The 22,947-nt window shown below is 39.2% G+C and overlaps 2 protein-coding genes across 2 annotated transcripts; one reads left to right on the plus strand and one right to left on the minus strand.

Moving 5' to 3' along the window:
- Positions 1 to 2,752: 2,752 nt before the first annotated feature.
- LOC116050811 (extracellular calcium-sensing receptor-like) lies at positions 2,753 to 8,605 on the minus strand. The gene is made up of 7 exons (XM_036001446.1): positions 8,363 to 8,605; positions 7,295 to 7,583; positions 7,114 to 7,200; positions 6,712 to 6,903; positions 5,338 to 6,180; positions 3,933 to 4,056; positions 2,753 to 3,808 (listed from the first exon to the last, which is right to left on the minus strand). The coding sequence occupies exons 1-7, from the start codon at positions 8,410 to 8,412 to the stop codon at positions 2,907 to 2,909; spliced, it is 2,487 nt and encodes an 828-aa protein (XP_035857339.1). The 5' UTR covers positions 8,413 to 8,605; the 3' UTR covers positions 2,753 to 2,906.
- A 5,994-nt stretch (positions 8,606 to 14,599) lies between these two features.
- On the plus strand, positions 14,600 to 21,429 carry LOC116050808 (extracellular calcium-sensing receptor-like). Its single transcript, XM_031301019.1, has 8 exons — positions 14,600 to 14,625; positions 14,789 to 15,134; positions 15,693 to 15,980; positions 16,842 to 17,393; positions 17,489 to 17,710; positions 20,223 to 20,346; positions 20,454 to 20,926; positions 21,010 to 21,429. The coding sequence occupies exons 1-8, from the start codon at positions 14,615 to 14,617 to the stop codon at positions 21,427 to 21,429; spliced, it is 2,436 nt and encodes an 811-aa protein (XP_031156879.1). The 5' UTR covers positions 14,600 to 14,614.
- Positions 21,430 to 22,947: the final 1,518 nt, after the last annotated feature.

The raw sequence follows: 22,947 nt of genomic DNA on the forward strand, positions 1-22,947 counted from the left end.
CATTAGACTGAAAAAAATACTACACAATACATCGAAAGGGAAGGTGCTGGTGCAAAATTTTGAAAATAAAAACACAAGTTTGTTTCTTATTTTTATTAAAGATTGATAGAATCTTGAGCTCTTTAAAGAGAGGGGCTGAATGGTCAGTCCTGCTGCTAAATGTGGCAATTCTGCTAAATTTGTTTTGCAAAGTATATAGCTTATCAAGGCAGGTGGGATAAGTAGCTCCCCAAATAATATTGCAATACATGGGGCATGGATGAATTAGGCTATAATAAAGAGTAAGTAAACATTTCTGATGAACCAAACTTCAAAATTTGTCAATGATGCCAATGGATTTAGAAATCTTACTGCAAACTAAATTAATATGCTTCTTCCAGCTTAGACTATCATATACCAGGATTCCAAGAACACTTGTAGATGAATCCTGGGTAATTGAATCATTTCCAATGTAAACTGCAAAGAATTAGATTTGCAATACTTTTTTATTTTTTGATGTAAATATGATGAAGTTATTTTTTTAACATTAAGGTATAATTTGTTTAACTGAAACCATTTGAAAATCTCTCCTAAATCACAATTTGCTTTGGCCATGAGGACAGACAAATCAGAATGGTAAAAAAATAAATTGCTATCATCAGCTAAAATTATTGTAAACAAGGAGGATAATGCTGGAGCCAAGTCATTTATATAAATAAAGACCAGAAGTGGTCGTAGAATAGATCCCTGTGGGACCCCGCATATTATATATAGTGGCTCTATCAGATGTCCATCCATTGATATTAACAAACTGTTGGCGATTATGAATATAATTGCAAAACCATGTATAAGGGATTCCAGCAAATCCATAGTGTAATAGTTTTTGGAGTAAGATATCATGATTAACTGTATCAAAAGCTTTGGATAAATCAAGAAATGTTCCTAAGGCATATTCATTGTTGTTTAATGCAGTATGAATTTTGTCAACCAGTTGAAGCACAGCCATTTCTGTAGAATATTTTTTCCTAAATCCATATTGATGTTCATACAGGATGTTGCACTTCTGCAGATGTTTCATCATTCTATTATAAACCAACTTTTTCCAAAATCTTGGAGAAACATGGAAGTACAGAAATAGGACGGTAATTATTAAATGAACTTCGGTCCAGATTCAAGTACAGGAACTACTTTAGCAATTTTCAATTAATTTGGTATTATTCCAGTTTCTAAAGATTTAGTATAAATATAAGTCAATGACTTAATAATTGAAGACAGTTCAACAGTTGAGTTTGGGACAGTTGAATACATTTTTACTTAATTATTATTGATTTCCTTGTATAGTGTGTACAATTCTAAACTCACTGACCTTGGATCAATCCAAAATAAAGCTCATGAGTGTAGCAGGGTAGAAGATCAGCAGAAAGTCTTTTCCAAACAAACTCAGCCTCACAAAGTCACCACTAAATATCTTTATTTCTTCAAAATATACATTAAAGTTACATGCTCCTTGGAATTATACTTACAGTTGTGTTCAGAATAATAGCAGTGTGTTTAAAAAAGTGAATAATGCTCAAAATCCTTAGAATAGCTTTTAATTCCATAATATCAATGCATTGGGAACACTGCACATTCAATTCCAAATCAAAACATGACCAAAATTGATCAAGTTTGTGTTATACCTTTACAGAAAGTGAAGAAAAAGGAATATTAGGCTGTTCAATATTTACTAATATTTAGTTGCATAACCATTATTTCTGAGAACTGCTTCACATCTGTGCTGCATGGAGTCGACCAACTTCTGGCACCTGTGAACAGGTATTCCAACCCAGGACGATTGAACTACATTCCACAATTCCTCTGCATTACTGGGTTTTGCCTCAGAAACAGCATTTTTTATGTCACCCCACACGTTTTCTATGGGATTGAGGTCTGGGGATTGGGCTGGCCACAAACTGTCTGCGTCCCCTAGACCCAAAAAGAACAATTTTGCTCTCATCAGTCCCCAGAATGTTGCGCCATTTCTCCTTTGGGCAGTCAATATGTCCTTTGGCAAATTTCAACCTATTTAGTACATGTCTTTTTTTCAGCAATGGGACTTTGCAGGGGGCTTCTAGTTGATAGCTTTGCTTCACATAGCCTGCTTCTGATCGTAACAGTACTCACAGGTAACTTTAAGTCTTCTTTGATTTTCCTGGAGCTGATCATTGGTTGAGCCTTTGCCATTTTGGCTATTCTTCAATCCATTCGAACGGTAGTTGACCGTTTTTTCCCACGTTGTTCAGGCTTTGGATGCCATTTCAAGGCATTTGAAATCATTTTGGCTGAGCAGCCTATACATTTCTGCACTTCTTTATATGTTTTCCCCTCTTCAATCAACTTTTTAATCAAAGTCCGCTGTTCCTCAGAGCAATATCTGGAACAACCCATTTTGCTGAGTATTTCAGTTTGAAATGTACTATAACCAGCATGCACAACATTTGCTTCCTTCCTTCCTTAAATATGGGCCATAATTTACACCTGTTTCTTCACAGAATCAATCACCTCACTAATTGAACACAACACTGTTATTATTTTGAACATGCCCCTTTCAATTACAGATTCAATTACACAGAGCAGCATGCATGTCATGACTGTTGGGTCTGTTGGTTTTCTATGACTCTACAACACTTACTAGTAAATTATTTGCCATGTAGAAATATCACTTCTACCAAAAAAATTGATTTATGAGGTTAGTGATGTTGGACTGCTATTATTTTGAACACAACTGTATGTATTCTTTTGTACACTGTACTATAGTTGCAATGCTGTGTTAGCAGTTCTATACAACTATCTAGTCAATACAAGTGTGACATTATTCATAATTTGCCAAAACTATTTTAAAATAACATTGAATAGAATCTCAAAGTTTTTAAAGGTTAACTTATATGTTACTTTTTTTCTTTTCCCATTAGGTGCTGTTTTGTATTCTTTTCTGGCTTCAGTAAAATAATGTAACATTTTGGAGCAAACAGGCAGAACAACAAGCCAAAGCTAGAAGCCAGAATGGCAAATGACTCCACTGAATCTGCATACATTCCAGGAGAGCTGATATAAGCAGGGATAAATGCTAGCCACACAGCACAGAAGATCAGAATGCTAAAAGTGATGAACTTGGCCTCATTGAATTTGCCAGGCAATCTACGGGCCAGAAAAGCCAGTACAAAGCACAGACAGGCCTGTAGACCAATATATCCCAGAACACACCAGAATGCAAGGCTGGAGCCCACGCTGCACTCCAGTATGATTTTTGAGCGTTCATATTGTGTATTTCGGGATGGAAAAGGGGGAGCATTAATGAGCCAAACAGCACAGATAACCACCTGAATTAGAGTGCAACTGAAGATAATGGCCCTCTGCTGCTTGGGCCCCAGCCACTTCATGATGTTGTCCCCTGGCCTGGTGGCAGTGAAAGCAGCCAGCACCACCAGGGTCTTCCCCAGGATGCAAGAGATACAAAGTGAAAATGTGATGCTAAAGGCAGTGTGGCGCAGCATGCAGGACCAAGTTGTTGGCTCTCCAATGAACACCAGGGAACACAGGAAACACAGAGTCAAAGCGAACAGGATGAAAAAGCTGAGTTCACAGTTATTCACACGGACAATGGCTGTGTTTCTATGGTAGAAAAAGACTGCAAAGACAACTATAGTGAGGCAAGCACCCACCACAGAGATCACTGTCAGGGCTAAACCTATGGAATCATAGGCCAAGAACTCCACCTTCTTAGGAATGCAGGCTGTTCTGTCGTTGTTTGACCAGAAGTCCTCAGGACAAAATGTGCACTCTATTGAATCTAAGGGGAATAGGGTAAAAAAAAAAAGCAGCTAAAAAATGTTGGTATTCAATTATTACCTGATGTTAATAGAAAATATGAGATTTTAATTGTTATGATTTGTATTGCTTGGTTTTAAGCTCACTTGTCTCATTGCTAATTTTGCCACTGTCACATGGTACACAGTCAAAGCAGCAGACAGGCTCCCCACGACGGACAGCCTTCCTGGACCCTGGAAAACAGCTGGTACTGCATACAGACACCGGCACCTAGGGAGCAGACAATGGCTTTCAGCACTGCAGTGTATAAGGAGTTTGCTAAAATTATGTTAATTCCTTTTAGTACAATTTCCAAAAAATGACTATTTTGATAATTGCTTAAGCCATTTTAAAGCAAAAACACCAATATTTGCTGGTTTCAGATTTTTCGAATGTGAGGACGCTGCTTTTCTCTGTTAAGCATCACTGTAAATTGAATATCTTTGCATTTTGTACACTTGGTTGAAAATAACAAGCAATTTGCAGACGTCACTTTAAACTCTTGCAATTTATGTCACAAAGTGTAGCCAGGCAGCTGGTGTTTTTGCATATGTTTTTTTTGGGTTGTTGTGTTTTCTTTGCTTGCCTGGCAAAGACACTGAGGACCCCAAACGCACCTGAGGCGCATCTCTTAATCAAGGGAGAGGTGTGGGATTGACACGAAGACACTCTCAACCACACCTGAAGCACATCTCCTAATCAGGGGAGAGAGGTGAGGTGGGAGCTACATGTGTTCTGGGGTTGAGAGCAAGAGAGATTCAGATGTAGAAGACTTGTGGTGCGTCTAATAAAATAAACTGTACTTTTGCTGCTGCTATTGTAATTGACTCATATAAAGACAATTTAGAATCAAATCAAACCAAACGTGTGTGGGTGGTGTATCAAGCCTGGGAATTTAAAGGACCTTAATGCCTACTTTGTGACATTTATGATGGCATTTTTCTAGTTTCTGGCATTTTATAAATGGAAAGAAAACAGTGGAGAGGTATAGCTGTAATTTGCAAACTGAGGACTTGGTTATTTTCCATAACCCATTTAAAAATTTTAAGTTATATTCAATACATTTTACAATAGCTCAATGATTCATTTAACATCATAAAGTGGAAACAATTCACCGTGGCTTGAAAAATATGGTAAAAATAAAAAAAAAATGGTTAAAATATGCTCACATTAAGTTTCAGGATTTAATTTGGTTGAAGAAAAGTACTCCAAGATAGCATCCTTTGTTTGTGTTGTAAATGCAATGCTTAATTTTCATGCAATCAGCATTGAAATGAAACATTACTATTTTTTATTATAGAAGAATTCCACCATAAGGAATACAACAGGAAGCATTAGATCACCATACATTTCATGCTGCATGGCGTGCTTTGAATCTGTTGACTGTATGAATGCGAAGGAACTCACATCAGATCCAGCTCATCCTGCCCACCTGACTTACCTCCACCTCAACCTACAGAACTTCAACAGTTGGCATCTGATGAAGGTAAAAACACAGTGTGAGCAGCTTGCCTCACTCTGATGCCCTGCCCACATTATCCTGTCCTCCTGGATCACCAGCTCCTCTCCGCCAGGTTTGGTTCCATCAAACAACCCCACGTTGACAAATTCAATGTTCCCGCCTGTGCCTCTCTGCCAGTTGAGGATATCATAATAGGGTATGGAGTCGCCCTTCAGGTCAAAGTTCACCTCTTCCCCGGCAATGTTGAATGTCACTTCCTGGATGTAATGCTGGAGCTTGGAAACCAATAGATCATATAAAATACTCAATGAAACAATATTTACAGTGCAATAACAGCATAAGTAAAAACAGAAATATACCTGCCAGGGGTGTATGTTGTTGCTTTGAGCACATGAGTTGTTTTGAAAGGGGCCACTGCCTGGGTGACAGAGAAGAAGGTTGTGCAGGGAATGAGCAATTGCATATACAGCCTTATACACATTATAGGCCACTCTCGGGCTAGATGTATTCATGTAGGCTGAATGCTGCTTCAACAGGGACTCCTGCCCTGAGCAGGGAGGCAACTGGGAGCCAGGCGACAGAGAAGGATTGCAACCATACAGGGCCTCCCACAGCTCCTTAACCAGAATATTATTGGGATATGTCTGAGGGTTGACTGTCTGCAGATAGTCACTGAGTCTGGAGATATGACCCTTTCTGATTCCAAACCCGATGGTGCCTCCTAGGTAGGGATAATACTCGCTCCCTGTAAAGACAGATGCTGTGACCCAGGCCTCGCTAGCCACCCACTGGATTCCAGTGATGTTCTGTTTCATATAGTCCCTCAAGAAAGGTGTCATCTCCCCCTCGGCTGAAAATACCACCACCACTTTTGCCGAAGAGCTACGCATCACCTTTATAGAGAGGCAGATGATAAAGCAGGAAAGAGTTTCACAACAAAGAGAGAAGGAAGAAAAAAAGTAGGTTAAAACTAAGTGACATTGAGCAAGACTCATAGGTACATGATGTGAAATAATTTCTATTTTAAAGTCACTATATGTATAGTCTGGATCAACGGAAGTACATTTCCGGGATAATTGCCTGACATCCGGCGCTTGGCTCACGCGCCGGATGCCGCTCAGCTTCTGCTCGGTGTATTGCCGTTCTCAAAATCCCTTTGTTTCGGGAAACAACAACAAACCTCGAGCTAGCAAGCTACATGCTAAAAATGGCAAGTTCTGAAAATTTGGATCGTACAACAAGTCAGGTCTGCATGGTTCTTTCGGGGATAAATTACACCAGTATTGTTAAATTTGTATGACAAAATAACATTTTAAAAAACACAGGGGATGGCATTGATGTGTGATCAGACATTGTAAAAGGGTCTTGAGGTAATTAAAAACGCTCTAATGATATTAAACTTAACTCAGTGTGTCTGCATCTACCTGCATGATCTCCAGAGCCCTCTGGCGATTGTAGAGCAGAGGGATCATTTCTAGGTACGCTACACACACTTTGGTACCCTGTAATTCTCTCAGTAAACCTTGCACAGCGAAACGCCCATATTCATGGTCCCCTCGCACCAGCCCCACCCAAGTCCAGTTGAAGCGTAGCAGCAGCTGAGCAATGGCTTTCACCTGGGTTCAACAGAAAAGTGTACCAATTTACTTGATCTCAAAACACAGGCATTAACAAAAGGTTAACAGACATAATTGTTTTTGAATGTTTAATACATATTTGCTCTTGTATCACTGCCAAACAACACATAAATATATGACAATTTCCAAAAATGTATTTTTAGACTGAAAGATTATCAACCCCTTTTTGATCTGAGGCTAAACTCTCACCTGATAGTCGTCATTAGGTATTACTCTGAAAAAGGTGGGATATTGTCTTCTGTCAGTGAGACACGCACACGAAGAAAAGTAGCTGATCTGTGTAAAGAAGAGAAAAAGTACAGTTCAACAGATTATAGGGTAACATGCTAATGTTTTGGGCGGGATTACAGAAGAAAAGAGTCATCATTACCATTGGGATTCTGAATGGCTGCAGGATTCTTGACACCACGATAGACTGAGCAGAACCAGATTCCCCAATCACAGCGAGGAGTGGAGAGGCACCGCTGCACACGGGAGAGTCATCCTCGCTTAGCCCGTTCAACACAGCTACAGCAGCCCTCTGACCAGTCAGTGGATATGCACATGAATCAAAGATTTTGTACCCAAGGGTGTAATTGGGCAATAGCTCTGCACTCTGGTTTATCTCCTCCACTGCCAGCCTCATAGTCTGAGCCCAGCGGAAAGCCCTGGGATCAAAGCTGTAGCACAGCAGACACAGATTCACACCACACACACACACACACACATTGAACCCAGCAGGTGTGTAGAAAAGATCAATTTAAAGGTAGAGATAAAGTTTTGATTTGAAGTTTGTCTGAATTGCATCTTTGAATATATCTTGTGATAAAGTAACTGAACAGTTTATTGTTTGCTTTGTCCATATTTTCTTATCCTTTATATGTAATATGTAACCAACATATTTCTTTGGTAATGCTTTATTGTACAGGTCATCTTTGTTGTTGTAATTTCCTAATAATTTTCAAGATGTTATCTTGAAAGACCCATGCAATTTGAAAAATAGATTAAACCATTACACAAGTCATTCATTCAAATTATTTGCTTCTGTAATATATACCAAAGTCCCATTTTCCAAATATAAATAGTATAAAATGACATAGTTCTCTCCAGGAAACTTGTAAAATTATTAAGGACTTACACGCCCATAAAATAAAGCATTACTGTGACTTTTTGTGTGTGTCTCTCTCTGGAACTGTATTTTCTCAAGCCTAAATCGCTAACTTAAACTCAAAATGCAATTCAGTACAAGTCATCACTGTAGCCTATATGCTAATGTTTTCTTACATGTCAGGCTAAACCATTACTGTATACTACTGTAGAATCTGGTAAATACAAATATATGCTGCACAATCCATGCACAACAAGAGTTGTAGAAAAAAACATGTTTGTTCTACAAAATCAGACATCATTTAATTGGAAAATGTTCTCCCAGTATCATTTCCACATGTATCAAACTCACCCATTGCACTTCACTGGCGGTGGTCTGTAGGTGCAATTGAGGTCTGGCATCTCCTGGTTATAATGAAGGGGGAAGATCCCCCCAATAACATAGTCACCCTTGGTCACAAAGCCTGGCTGAAAGCTGTTTTGAAGTGTGCAAACTTTGGTTGCAGATGGGGGTGGAGAGGTGAAGCTGGAAATTGGGATATACTTTATAGTGAGGACACAGAGAGAGTAAAGCAAGGGGAATAACACAAGTGGAGTCATATTTCACACATTCCCAAAGATAGAGTGAGCAAGGAATTAGACAAGTTATATACAGGCTGTGACCTTCCCATATGTGCATCTTATTAATGACAGAGTGACACTGGATTGGATATCAGCAGCCTCACCTCACCACTCTGATTGGCAACTGAAATTGCTCCCAATGGTCAGGCAAGCACTTTGCATGGTAGCGTGTGTGTGTGTGTGTGTGTGTGTGTGTGTGTGTGTGTGTGTGTGTGTGTGTGTGTGTGTGTGTGTGTGTGTGTGTGTGTGTGTGTGAATCAAGTTGTACAGCGCTTTGGATAAGCGTCATATAATTGCTGCCATTTACACCCGCTTATTGTGCTTTACTTAGCATACCAAGTACTAAACTCTATTACCAGCAAAAACAGTTTACCAGTGTATTTAGCTAGCAAGTAAGACCAACCTGTCAGCAGAAATGTGGAAATCAAACACATTAGTCTCACATTTACTTTAAAAACACACACACACACACACAAACACACACACACACACACACACACACACACACACACACACACACACACACACACACGTCAACATTACCAACAGTGGACTATCAGTCTACACCAACCAAGTGTGGACTTAAAAAAGAAGGTATTTTTTCTATAGTATTACTGCAACAGTGCTTTTTAATTTTTTTTTTAATAAATTGCTCAGTACCAAAGTTGTGGGGACTTGCATCCTTGAGTGATGTCTATATATCAAAGAGGGGACATCTGTATACTGCAGTGGGACTGTCTGTACCCATTATTTCAATGAATGTTTGTTTACAGCAAAGACTTTCTTTGTTTCGTTCAAAAATGATAATTCAACTTTATTTCAAAAATATTCAAACATTTCTCTGGTGCACAAATGTTACAAAAATGATGGCCACTTTAAATGAAAATAATTTGTTTTACTTGCAAATCAAAAGTAACTTGGCTGCATGCATGTCAAGGACTGCAGTATTAGCAACATAATTGATTTTATCTAGGCTTCAATTATATAAATGATATTAGTAAAGTTACATTTAAAAGATTGCTTACACCAGTGCACTTATTTAAATTTTGTCTGAGGGGAATTCCTATTTTTCTGTGTTATTGTTAGTCATTTTTATGACCTGTGTGGAATGGTGAAGTATGCATTTTAAAGAGGGCTCCCTTCATACTGTTTATTGTATGTTGTATTTGCTCTTTATAACTTCATAAACATTTTAACAAAAAACATTTCCCAATCTTAGGCAGGTTGTGAATCATGCTTTACAGTTTTTTTGGATTGCTTAAGCACAATTTTCAAAACAGGGCCCGTGTTTTCAAAACACTACACACAATTAGCACAACCACACACCCAATTAGCAAAACACTACAGATCCTTTGCATAATTAAACACTCTTGTAAAAACTATACACTTCTGTTTAAAAACCACACTTTGTTACCATATGAAACACACACGTTTCACATTACTATACTCTGTTTGCACGAGTTACACTCTGCTGTGATAAACCTAAAACACTTTTAGCACTTCTACTTCCCTATGATTAGAGTAGGCTACCATCAACAAAGTACAATATAATATAATGTAAATTCACCAAACACTACACAAGACCAATGTTGCAGACTGAAGAAACTCATTTATTTCTCAACACGCCCAAAATGTTGACATGGAGATTCATAATACTGTAACAAAATGTCACTTTACGTATTGTACTGTAAGAAAAAAAAGAACTAGACATTGTCTCTTCGCCTAGCTGGATCTGGCCAGAGAATTTCATCAACATCGCAGGCAATGTTGTCATTAGCAAGACACCTTGGAAAGAAACGTCTTGAATGACGAATCCATCCTTGCATTGCTGCTACCTCCATCTGGTCACAGGCCTCCTCCATGGCTTGGATGAGGGGTACCTCAGCCTGGAGACGGAGATCATATACCTTCCACCGCCATGCCGAGAAAAACTCTTCTATAGGGTTGAGGAATGGAGAGTATGGTGGAAGATATAGGACGGTGAAATGTGGATGTTGCTGAAACCAGTTCTGAACCAGAGCAGAGCGGTGGAAAGACACATTGTCCCAGACAACAATGTATTGCATATGATCGATTTGATTTGCTGCTGTTATGTTGTGCAATTGGTCCAAGAATGTAAGTATGAGTGCTGTGTTGTAAGGGCCCATATGGGCATGGCGGTGGAGGACCCCATTCTGTGTAATGGCTGCACAGAGTGTTATATTACCCCCACGTTGCCCTGGGACATTGACTATAGCCCTGTGGCCAATGATGTTTCTTCCCCTCCTTCGTGTTCTCGTCAGGTTGAACCCAGCCTCATCTACGTAAATGAACTCATGCTGGATCTCCTCTCCATCCATTCGTAAAACTCTCTGAAGAACAGTGTCAGGCAAAATTGTGTAGTTCAGTGTAGATGTAGTATACATATTACAGTACAGTAAAAGATTATGAGACAGTATGCAAGATCACACTGCTAAAAAAACTGGTGCCATCAGACACCGCCTACCAAGATTCTGGGTCTGTCCGAGGTTTCTTCCTAACAAAAAAGGGAGTTTTTCCTTGCCACTGTCGCAATAGCTACTGCTAATGCTTGCTCTTGAGGCAACCACTGTAATAGTTGGGGCTTCGTAAACTACAGAGTTTGGTCTAGACCTACTCTATCTGTAAAGTGTCTCGAGATAACTCTTGTTATGATTTGATACTATAAATAAAATTGAATTGAATTGAATTGAATTAAAGTGAATACATACAGTACCTCTGCATAATGCGTGCCAGTTTTGATGTTGAGACCTGATGGATATCGTTGAAACTGGCGTGGTTATTGACAATGTTAGTTTGGAGCTGATTGAGTGTTATAGCATTGTTGGCCAAAACCATGTTTACTATCTCCCTCTCTTGCTTGCTAACATAGGAGGCCTTCCCCCTTGTCGTTCCTGACCCCCAATCCTATGTAGAAAAAAAAACAGTATACAATAGTACAGTAATTTCACAGGAAAAGGTAACAGACGTGCTGATAGTGCATAGAATACAGTACTGTAAGCAGTTACTGAAACCGTGCAGATGTTTTTGATATGATGATATTTTTACAATACCTATTTTCCAGTCAAAATGTTCTTATCACACTTGCCACTGTGTATCGGCTTAGATTTGGCTGTACTTGCAGTCCAGCCTCCCTCAGCGTCAGGCCGTGGTTGACAACGTGGTCAATCAGTGTTGCGCGGATTTCATTTGTCAGATTCGGTCCTCTTTGAGCACCTTCTTGTCTTCCTCTTCCTCTTCCTCTACCTCTACCTCCAGCATGGCCTCCATCTCTTCCTCTTCCTCTGTTGATTCCTCTTCCTCCCCTTCCTCCTCCTCCTTGTCCTCCTCCTCGTTCTCCTCCTTGTCTTACTCTTTCTTTGACTCTTTCCATTGTGCTTGAAGACCGATGAACTCACCTGCTGCTTTTTATAGTGCTTATACACCTGATTGGTGTGTCTACAATTAAGCAAACAAGTGTTTGCACACCTGATGACTGTGTTGAACCAATTGGTTGGACGGTGCGGTAATTTGACAGTCAGTGCTTTGGTATTGCAAGGAAGTGACTTCATGATAGATTTTTGTGTGTAATGTATGTTAAGTGTGTTTAGTGTTTTGCAAATCACTGTGTGTAGAGTTTTGCAACAAGTGTGAGTTGACAATGTGCTTATAGTTGTGCAAATATGGGCTGATGTTTTGCTTCTTGAGTGTAAGGTTTTGCTAATAGTGTACTACTTTTAATTTTAGTGTGTAAGCTGTGTGGGGTTAGGGTTAGGGGTCCTGTAGGTGTATTTAAACTCATGCTGGAAACGTTAAGTTTAGCCTATCCATCAATGTAAACAAAGATATTGCAAGCGACATAAACACATATGCACCTCAGCAGAGACTGAAAACAATGTCAGCCTGAGAATACTGCAGTAGAGCTTATCCTTAGGTGTGTGCGTATGAATGTAAGTATGTGTTATGTGTTTCATCCCTTGATCTGGCAGGATAGGAGCGCTTGAGGCAGCACTGCCTTATACAGCTGTTACGTGTCCCGTCATCTATGGAGACATAGCGTTAAGACAGGATATGCCCTACAGCTGTTATATTGGACACTGACCTGAATGAGACCAGGGGCCTGTTTCACAAAAGCAGAATATATAAATCCAGGATAACTGATAAAGTGAGGCTTGACCTAGTCTAATCTGTGCATCCTGGCTTGGTGCGTTTCACGAAGGCCAAGCCAGGCTGAGGAGGAGAGACTAGGTTGAGCCAGGCTGAAGTAATTCAGATAGATGCGCGTCCACGGCTTTCCTCAAAAGACCGCGAGGTCGATCACAGATTTACTGATGCCAAAATGGAGAATACGCATTGTACATACTTTATACAGAGTGAGCAGCAGCTTCTTGTGGAAGTATGATGACGTGAAACACATTATTTGTATAAAAAGAAAAGAAACACAGCTGCTGTAATGAAACAGAGAAAGCGTAGCAGACGATCACGGACCGACTGAATGACTGAAATGTAAGTAGCCTAAACATATACATTAACTGACCACTGCTCTGAATTGAAACCGTCATAATCATACCATTCAAGGATTAGGCTACTAATCATTTGCACAAATTAACAGTTGTACTATTTGCCTTAAAAGTAAGCAGAAGATAATGTTACTCAGGAAATTTACCATGAAGATCAATTTTCTACAACACTAGAATATGATGCATAAATATCTTTCGCTCTGTTTCTCCCTCTCTCTCATGGGCTAAAATATAAATTACCTAAGTCATATTAACTTCCACTGCTCGCTTTTAATGCAAAGTGTACAACTGTTTGCTTTTGCAGATGACAGTGACTCAGTGAATGGTTTCAGTTAAGAGCAGTAGTTCATACATGTATATTTTTAGACTATCATTCAGTCGGTCCGCTATTATCTGCCACACTTTTTCTTGTGTTTTTTTATTTTTTATTTTTTATAGAGGACGAGGACTATAATTTGGGAGGATTGTACAATTAGGATATGTTCTTTAAATTGTACAATCCTCCCAAATTATAGTCCCAGTTTGCTGGACAACACAATTTGTGTGCTAAGAATGCCAAATGCAATGCACATGGAAGGGGAACAAACATGATCCTTATTGTTAAAGAATAAAAAAAAAATGAATCAACTAAAATAATTCAAGGTGCAAGAAATGTACAGCGTTGTATGTATTGCCCTTAGTAACAGACTTCATTTAAAACACATTTGAAATTTTATCAGCCTTTACTAATTCTCAACAACTGCCATAATATATTCATCAAACTTCTAACAACAATATGAACAGCAGTCTGCATACAGCAATATAACAGTAACGATGACTGTCACATGAATAATTATTAAAAAAAATAATGGTCACAACTTTAAATAATAACAGTAATTAAAGGAACAGCAATATGCACCTGTTGTATTTTACTCCAGGCTGATAACAATAGGGTAAAACCACTGCTGGGTGATCAGAAAAGGCTCCAGGATTTATCTCCTATTCAATATCTGCAGATCAACATAGGGACTTATGTTTTTGTTTAGAAGCAGAGAAATGCAACTTTCAATGAGGTCTTCTGTGTGATAATAAAACTTTATTTGTTTAATTTTCACCCCACCCCAGGCAAAGGTTTACCTTTAATGATGACACAACTACTGTAACTGGGTGGTACCCTTAGATATATGTGTGCTAATTATATAAATCAGCTGCCTGAAACAACATTTTCCTTTGTATGTTACCAGAAAGGGTAGCTGCTTCTTGTATATTCAGCCATGACAATGCTGGCTGCAAAGCTTCTTATGTTCCTTTCTCTCTTTGGACTTAAACCCACCTCAGCTGCTGCTCTGGATAACTGTGTTTTCTTGGGTGAAGAGGAGAAAAATAGTCTGTATGAAGATGGAGATGTAGTTATAGGGGGCTTATTCCCTCTACACTACAGTCCTGTGTCTTCTCTTCCAACATACAAAACAAAACCAACAGCTAATATGTATAAGTAGTGAGTAAATATTTGACTGTATTTGATATTAGTTGGCTTGTATTGTGTATAGTAGATTGTATTCTATTGGATTCATGTTGTGGTTATTGTAATGTACGTATATATATACGATATATATGATATATCTGTGCTGTGTGATTAACTTCTTTCTACTTCTATACAGTTTCAACTCTCGTGCCTTGCGCTGGATGCAGACTATGACTTTTGCAATCAATGAGATCAACCAGCGCAGTGACCTCCTGCCACAGCTCAAGCTGGGTTTCCACATCCGTGACAGCTGTGATGACATACCTGTGTCACTGAGAGCATCTTTGCTGTTGGTGAACGGCCAGCCAGAGATAGGCACCAGGGCCAAGAGAGTGAACAGAGACAAAAGTCAAGAAAGAAACAGTTCTAATTTAGGCTGTGCTGCCGTACAAAGTACTGTGTCCCCAGTAATCATAGGAGATGCTGCTTCTGGAGTGTCTATGGCTCTACTAAGAAGCCTGGGTTCGTTCCATATACCCCTGGTGAGACTACCTGACAGTCTGTGAACTTTTGTTGTCATAATGTTAATACTTTTACATTACACTTTTACGGTTTTCTTTGATTAAGTGCCCTAGTGTTGCATATCATTGCTGTAACTGTGAAAATTAAGTATCTTTAAAATGTTAACAGCCCTGAAATCAGTTTTCTGAAAAGTAATTTTTCAGATAATCCAATGGGTTTTTAAACTGTTTTTTTTTTTTAGGAAGTAGGGATGTTCTCAACCCATAGAGAAACACTTAATCCTAATCCAGTATTATGCATGTGGTATAAAACATGATAATTTTATTTTCAGAAATGTATAAAAGATTTAAAATGTCCATATTTTAAAATCAGTGGTAACTCATCTTCCATTTTCATCGTTGAGTGTTTAAGTTGCTAGACTCCAAACACTATTTTCATTTCGGATACAGGGAAAACTCTGCACCACTGAGTGCCTGTAAAGACGGTAGTATTTTGTGGTGAAATTTGATTCTTGTTCAACGGCCTTTTCAGTAAGTCAAAGTGTGCAGAAGGTTAATTGTTGTTTTCTATAATAACAGGTGAGCTATTTTGCATCCTGCAGCTGTCTGAGTAACCAAAGGGATTTCCCAACATTCATGCGCACCATGCCCAGTGACGCCTTCCAGATCAAAGCCCTGGCTCAGCTGGTTAGCTACTTTGGCTGGACCTGGGTGGGAGTCCTTGGGTTGGAATCTGATTATGCTCGTTTTGCCATCCAGCTCTTCCTGCAGGAGTCGGTGCAGTACGGTGTGTGTGCTGCCTACACTCATTTCTACCCTGTTGTCCTGAGTCAGCAGGCTCTAGATGAGCTTCTGGATGTCATTCAGGTATCTATGGGTCAATACCATTTTCAAAGGGTGTACAAAATAACATGAACACCTGCAATAAATTTTACCTTTGTGAATCTTATAATTCTCAATTGTTGTTAGGATTGTTTCAGAAAGGTGTCGATTCAACTCTTAGTGTCATTTCACGACAGTTTGTGATGTTGTATTGTGATACTGAATAGTCAAGGGTAATGGGCGAAGTTGTCATTTGTACATTTATATTACACTTTAAATTAACACATTTTAATTAAATTAATCTTTCTGTCTTCCATACATGTAACAAAATAATAAAAATGTGACCACATTTCTGAATATTTTCTGCACTAATCCTGAAAATTATAGTTTATTTAATTGATAATATTAATCCTGTATTTACATCTCTGATCAAACAACCCCAAAACATCTATTTGCAATGAAATTCAAATACTTTACCAAGACTAAGAAATATAATTAAATCAATTCTGGTCTGCCATTTGCTGTCTTAGCTTTGATTGATGTTCAGTTGTGGTGTTTTTGTATTAGAACAACATTATACTTAAAATAATAATTAGAAAGTGTCACATCATCAATAAGAAGTTACAAAGTATTGGCAGGATTGTAACACTGAAAACTGTCATGAAAAATTACCTTAACGTTCATTCAACACTTCTATGACACAGTGTTGCAACTTATTTTGAAGCACTTGAGGCTCATAAATTGGACTGAATTGTCATATAACATGTTTGTGTTATTTTATGTATTTATTTTTGCACGCCCTGTACACGTGGCTTGTTCATATACATATTCATTAGTGTTCATTAAAGTTCTTAAAACAGTTTAAATGTCATTAAATATTAACTAACATATATTTTCACGATTCAGATGTCGTCCTCAAAGGTCATCATTAACTTCTGTAGTGATTCAGAAATGAAGGGGATTTTAAGAGAGGTCCAACGTCGGAATATAACCGGCCTGCAGTGGATAGCTAGTGAGGCTTGGGCCACTGCCAAAACACTCTGGGAAAATTTTGGAGGCCTACTTGCGGGAACACTAGGATTTGCCATCCGGCGAGCCGATGTAATTCCAGGGCTGAAACAACACCTCATGAGTCTCAGACCATCCAGTATTTATGAATCAGCTTTCTTTGCAGAATTTTGGGAAGAGACGTTTAACTGCCGACTGAACGGGTCAGTGAACAGCCACTCTCACATGGGCGACAACTACCTCGACAGATTGCCATGTAAAGGGACTGAGGATTTAAATGATGTTTACTCTGCCTATTCTGATGTGACACAGCTAAGAGTGTCATATAATGTCTACAAGGCTGTGTATTTGGTGGCCCATGCTTTGCAAGATATGAGTAACTGCATAGTTGGACAGGGGCCTTTACCTAATGGCACCTGTGCAGACCCAAAGAATGTTAAACCTTGGCAGGTAAGGCTAATTGTATAAGTAAAAAAAAAAAAAAAGATGAGAGTCAAGTGCACCAATGTTTGTGTTTATATAACCTGTTTCCCTTGCTTCCTCAGCTAATTCACTACATGAAGCGTGCTAATTTTTCTGCACTGGGGGAAAAAGTAATCTTTGATCAAAACGGTGACCCCATTGCTTATTATGATCTCTTGAACTGGCAAAGGATGCCTGACGGCTCACTACATTTGGTAAAAGTAGGTTTCTATGATGCCTCCTCACCCGCTGGACGCAGCCTGGTCATAAATGACTCGGTGATTCAGTGGCCTGTTGGAAAGCAGGTGTGTTCTCTACAAACAGGCTTGAGACCATGTTCACCTCTTAGGCTCTTGTATGAACTGTTGATCAACACATCAACTAATTTGTTCTTATTATTGTGCAATATAATTTATCGTTAGCAAACAGAAGTACATGACACCTTTAAATATAACTTCAAGCTGACAGCAATTGCATGTGAATGTTGCAAAAATAAACCCTACTAATAATCACCCATTATTGATTGTGGTAACAAATTCCAGTTAAGTACGGTGGCCATGAGACCTCAGTGCACTTTGTTATCAATGAACGTATCTTAGCAACAAAGTTACTTTCACAATTGTCACAAAGTAATGTATGAGGACAAAATTAAATTGCAAATTGTTAAAATAATGTTTTAAAATAAGTAAAAATAGGTTTGACGACATGAATACTATTTCTAAATGTATACCGACCCTTTCTAAAATTAAAGAACCGGCAGCAGTTACTAAATTGTTAACTAGTTTAACATCCTAGTCCCCTGTTATGGGTTCTAAAAGTAAATAGTAATGTAATAGCCAGTTAACATAATGTTAGCCTGTTTCAAAATGATTGTGTGCATTTCACCAGATTATTCGAATTGCCACTAACGCCTGTATTTGGTTGTGTTTTTCTCTATTAGCAGAGTTTTTGGTAAATGCTGCACGTGTTGTCGAATTGGTGATGTTTTATTGATTTGCTTGTGTTTTGTTTATTTGCAGTGCTAGATTTGTTTTTCTAATGTTTATTTCCCCTAAAATTTCTGACCTTGACTATATACTGAATTGTATCTGTGCAAAGTTTGTCACTAGAGCGGTGTCCTCACAGTCCTCTCCTTAAGGTGAAGATGTCTATGCACTTCTCTGAAATCTGAGATTCAAACGCATTCTGGGCAAGCTTGATTAGGTACGTCACTAATCTGGTAAATCAATCGCTGTCTAATATGCAAAAGACAGCAAAGAAACATGAAACCTCCAATGTGGAGTGGACTGTCAGTACAGAGAGCGAAAAACACACTATCAACAGTTGTTAGCCACTGCCAGTTACAAGCTAGCCTGGTCCTATCAGACTCTCATACATTTCATTTGTACAGAGAGTCTGGCCACTCTCCATTGACAAGTGTTAACTTCCTTGAAGGCGGGTGTTGAAGTTTAAAACTATTGGATCTGCCCAGAGCTACTCTGCATCTGCCATAACCAATCGCTAACGTTTGGTAGTGACGTCGGCTTATACTTATCATTAGCCAACTCCTTCACCACCAACGGAGCTAGCTGGAAAATCTAACTTTTCAAACCCCTTAGGGAGGAGGGCCACAACATCATGGCCACCAACAAAACTCAGCAAAGATTGTTCTTGCTTGGACTTTAACTTCTGGATATTCGGCAGCGTTGCCACAACGGGCCGAATGGCTTCGCTCGTATCTTTCTCCGCCGCCATTACGGAACTATAACTCAAACTAGCGCACAACCTGAACATCATCATTCTTAGCCTCTGTTCGCTAATTGGACAGGTAAAGATTGGCTGGAGAAAACCCGCGAATATACCGCAAACCCAGACGTACTAAAGGAAAATGAAAATTGAGCAGAAGTACGTAGGAGGGCGGAGCCAGGCTAGTTACAAGCTAAAAAACAACATATAAGAGGCTCACTGCACTTACTATTGTGATACATCTATAGTCTCCAGTTTCAGTGCAGAAAGACTCCTCCTCTGAGTCTGGATCTGATCAACGGGGTGGGGGGCGGGGGTGGTTCAGACAGGACGCCCAAACTATAGTTACAGAGCGCAAGCTCACAGAGCTCGGCAAGCAGACAACCCAATTAGGTCGCCATGTTGCGGGGCAGTGAGGGAGAAAGGGTAGATTGCTTTCAGCTTCTTTTCAGATATCTATTTTACTCTTCATGTGGGTAAACCAAGTTAAACAAAAGAGTAGTTTTACATAGTTTAAATGCATCTGGAGTGGGACTTTAAGTATACCAAGTCAGTGTCAATAGCAACATTTGTGAATTGGCTATAGTTGACGTGAATGCAGTGTGAAAATAGTATTTTACAGATGTAATTTAATTAAATTTTATTGAATTAATGCAACATTCAAATTCCAATATGAATTTCCAAAAAAAATTCAAATTACAGCTAAATAAATGCAGCAATTATGTTTATAAGACAACATAAACATGTTTTTTTAAATTATTTTGTTAGGGAATGCATAAGGTTACCAGTGGTGTTACATCTGACATCTGGTGATTGTCACTATTATTAATAGTCACTATTAAAAATAGTATTTTGTGTAATCATTTTTACAGGATTGTTAGATTCCCTCATAATCCTCTTAATTATGTATTAAACAAATGGGTAAATCACAAAATTGGATTCAGTTTTAGTTGAAAAACAGCTTTCACAGATCACACTGTACTTTTAGCTTTTATTTTGTATCTGAAATAGATATTTCATCACAAAGCAGAGACACTGTCTAATAATAATTAAAATCAGTGTCTTTCTGAGTTGCTGAACTTTGCCTCTCAGGCTTCCCGGTCTGTATGCAGCGACAGTTGTCCTCCAGGTTCCCGCATCGCCAGGAGAAAGGGGGAACCCATCTGCTGTTTTGACTGTGTCCCCTGTGCTGAGGGAGAAGTTAGTAATATGACTGGTGTGTTGTGTTTTGTCTTTTATCACCATATCTCCTGTGCGCTGACCTGCTGCTGTCTAAATGTGGCTTCTTTAAACTAAAAAGTTATCTTCTCTTCCCATGTCCAGATTCTTTAGAGTGCTCACGTTGCTCAGAGAACACATGGCCCAATAAAGGCAGAGCTCTCTGCATCCCAAAGACTATTGAGTTCCTGTCTTACCATGAATTAATGGGTATTGTGCTGTGTGTTGTATCTGTCCTCGGAGCTTGTATTTCCCTCTCCATCCTTGCTATATTCTTCACATACAAAGACACGCCACTGGTCCGGGCCAACAACATGGAATTGAGCTTCCTTCTCTTGGTGTTTCTTGCTGTCTGCTTCCTTGTTGGCCTGCTGTTCATTGGTGAGCCTTCAGACTGGCTTTGCCGTATCAGGTACCCAGCATTTGGAATCAGTTTTGCCCTATGCATTTCGTGCCTTCTGGCCAAGACAGTTGTGGTCCTAATGGCTTTCAGGTCCACACTGCCTGGAAGTAATGTCATGAAGTGGTTTGGACCCAACCAACAGAGAACAAGTGTCCTTTTAGGAACAGCTGTTCAGGTATAAACCCTTTTTATATACCTATACATATCTTTTCAACTGTGTTGATTTAAAATGAGCATCCTGTTTTTCCCTCCTCTCAGGTTATAATCTGTGTTATCTGGCTGCTCACCAGTCCACCTCATGTCAACAACAACACAGATTACAGTGCTACCATCATCACTGAGTGTGTTACTGGTTCAGAGGTTGGCTTCTGGTGTGTTCTTGGATACATCGGCATCTTGGCTTGCATGTGCTTCCTAATGGCATTTTTGGCTCGGAAGCTACCTGATAATTTTAATGAGGCCAAATTCATCACCTTCAGCATGCTGATATTCTTCGCAGTGTGGACTACTTTTATTCCAGTTTATGTTAGCACAGCTGGGAAATATACAGTGGCTGTCCATATTTTTGCTATTTTAGCCTCATCTTTTGGTCTCCTGTTTTGCATTTTTTCTCCAAAGTGCTATGTCATCATTCTAAAACCAGAAAAAAACAGCAAGAAAAACTTGATTCAAAAATGAAAATCCCAGTGTGTTGCTAAATAATTTACATGTATAAGAAAGCAATTGCAATAAAATATATCTGTAGTAATTAATTATTAAAGATTCATGCTCGGAATTCAATAAAGCAAAACATTTTGAAATGCTGTTCCCTCAATACTAGCTAACACACTGACACGTGCACACATAATGCATCTTATGATGCACATCATCAGTGATTTTTCTTGGGGTTATCATGTGTTTAGGGTCTTTAAACAATCAGACAACCTTGCCCATGCAGGTGACCCCATATAGCATTTCCGCACCCATGACTCTCCTTTCCTAGTCCACAGCCACCTTGAGGCCATTTCAGCTGCCTCTGTGACAGAGTTGATAGCCCTTTACCGATCCCTGTGGGACTGGCCTGCAAACCCTCAACGTCCCACCTCAATGGGCTTGCACCTTGCTCGCCTCCTGTTGCTTTTTTTGCACTGTCAGACAGGTGACCACAACTGTATTATGACTTAACACATTCAGTATAGATACGGCCACTGTAGGCCAGGTGACTTTATTTAAATTAATGTTACAGTACAAATTTAAATAAAAAATAAATTGCATTTAATGTGATATTTTCACAACCTGTGACTTCTTTATTACAACATTATACTTTATGACTTAAAGCTATGGTGCGTAGATTCTGTCTCCCCCATAAGGAATTCTAAGTTATGACAACAACACTGTTGGCGCATCCACATGATAAAAGCCTTCCCTGATCGGGCACCACCTCCACCCTTCCTCCACGCAGTTGCTTGTAACGAAGGAGGACACGGAGGATTAAAAAAACATGATGGACTCTTTAGAAGAGGTAATTATCTTTGCTCGATTTTCTGTGCTCAAAAGTCGCCGGTTGACACAATTTTCTAAACATAGCCATATTGACAAATACAGAGCGAGTTTTGTGGAGGTGAAAGTCTTAATTAGCTTTTAGCATCAAGTCATTTGGCAGTGGCTTGAATATAACGGACATTCATTAATATAAAAAAACTTACGCACTAAAGCTTTAAATGCAGACTACTAAAAGAACTTCAACAAAAAACAGAAAAGTGAATCATATATCCATAGGAGCAGGGGTGCGGGAAGTAGGGGTGCTGCAGCACCCCCTGTTAGCAAACTGCGATGACAATAAAATGATAGCTTATAAATATCTCTGGTTGTTGTTTCTGTTCCACGACATTTTGTATGTCATGTTTGGGGTGTGGGATGAAGAGAGGGATAATTTTAGTAACAAGAGGCCTTTTCACTGGGGTGGAACAGCTGATTTCTTCACCGTGGAACAGCTGATCCACTTGTGCCTCTGTTTAACAGTGTCTACTGCTGGCTCCGAAAGGTCTTTCTCAGCTCTTCGCCGCCTGAAAAACTGGCTCCGTAGCACTATCACTCAGAGTACACTTTCACATAGCACACTGCTTCATGTCCACAAAGACATTTTGGATGATCTGATATTCAGGATCTCATGGCAGAGTTTATCAGCCGAACTCCAGAGCGCAAATCTTTTTAGAA

This window comes from Sander lucioperca, chromosome 5 (genome assembly GCF_008315115.2).
Source record: "Sander lucioperca isolate FBNREF2018 chromosome 5, SLUC_FBN_1.2, whole genome shotgun sequence".
Taxonomy (NCBI): Eukaryota; Metazoa; Chordata; class Actinopteri; order Perciformes; family Percidae; genus Sander; species Sander lucioperca.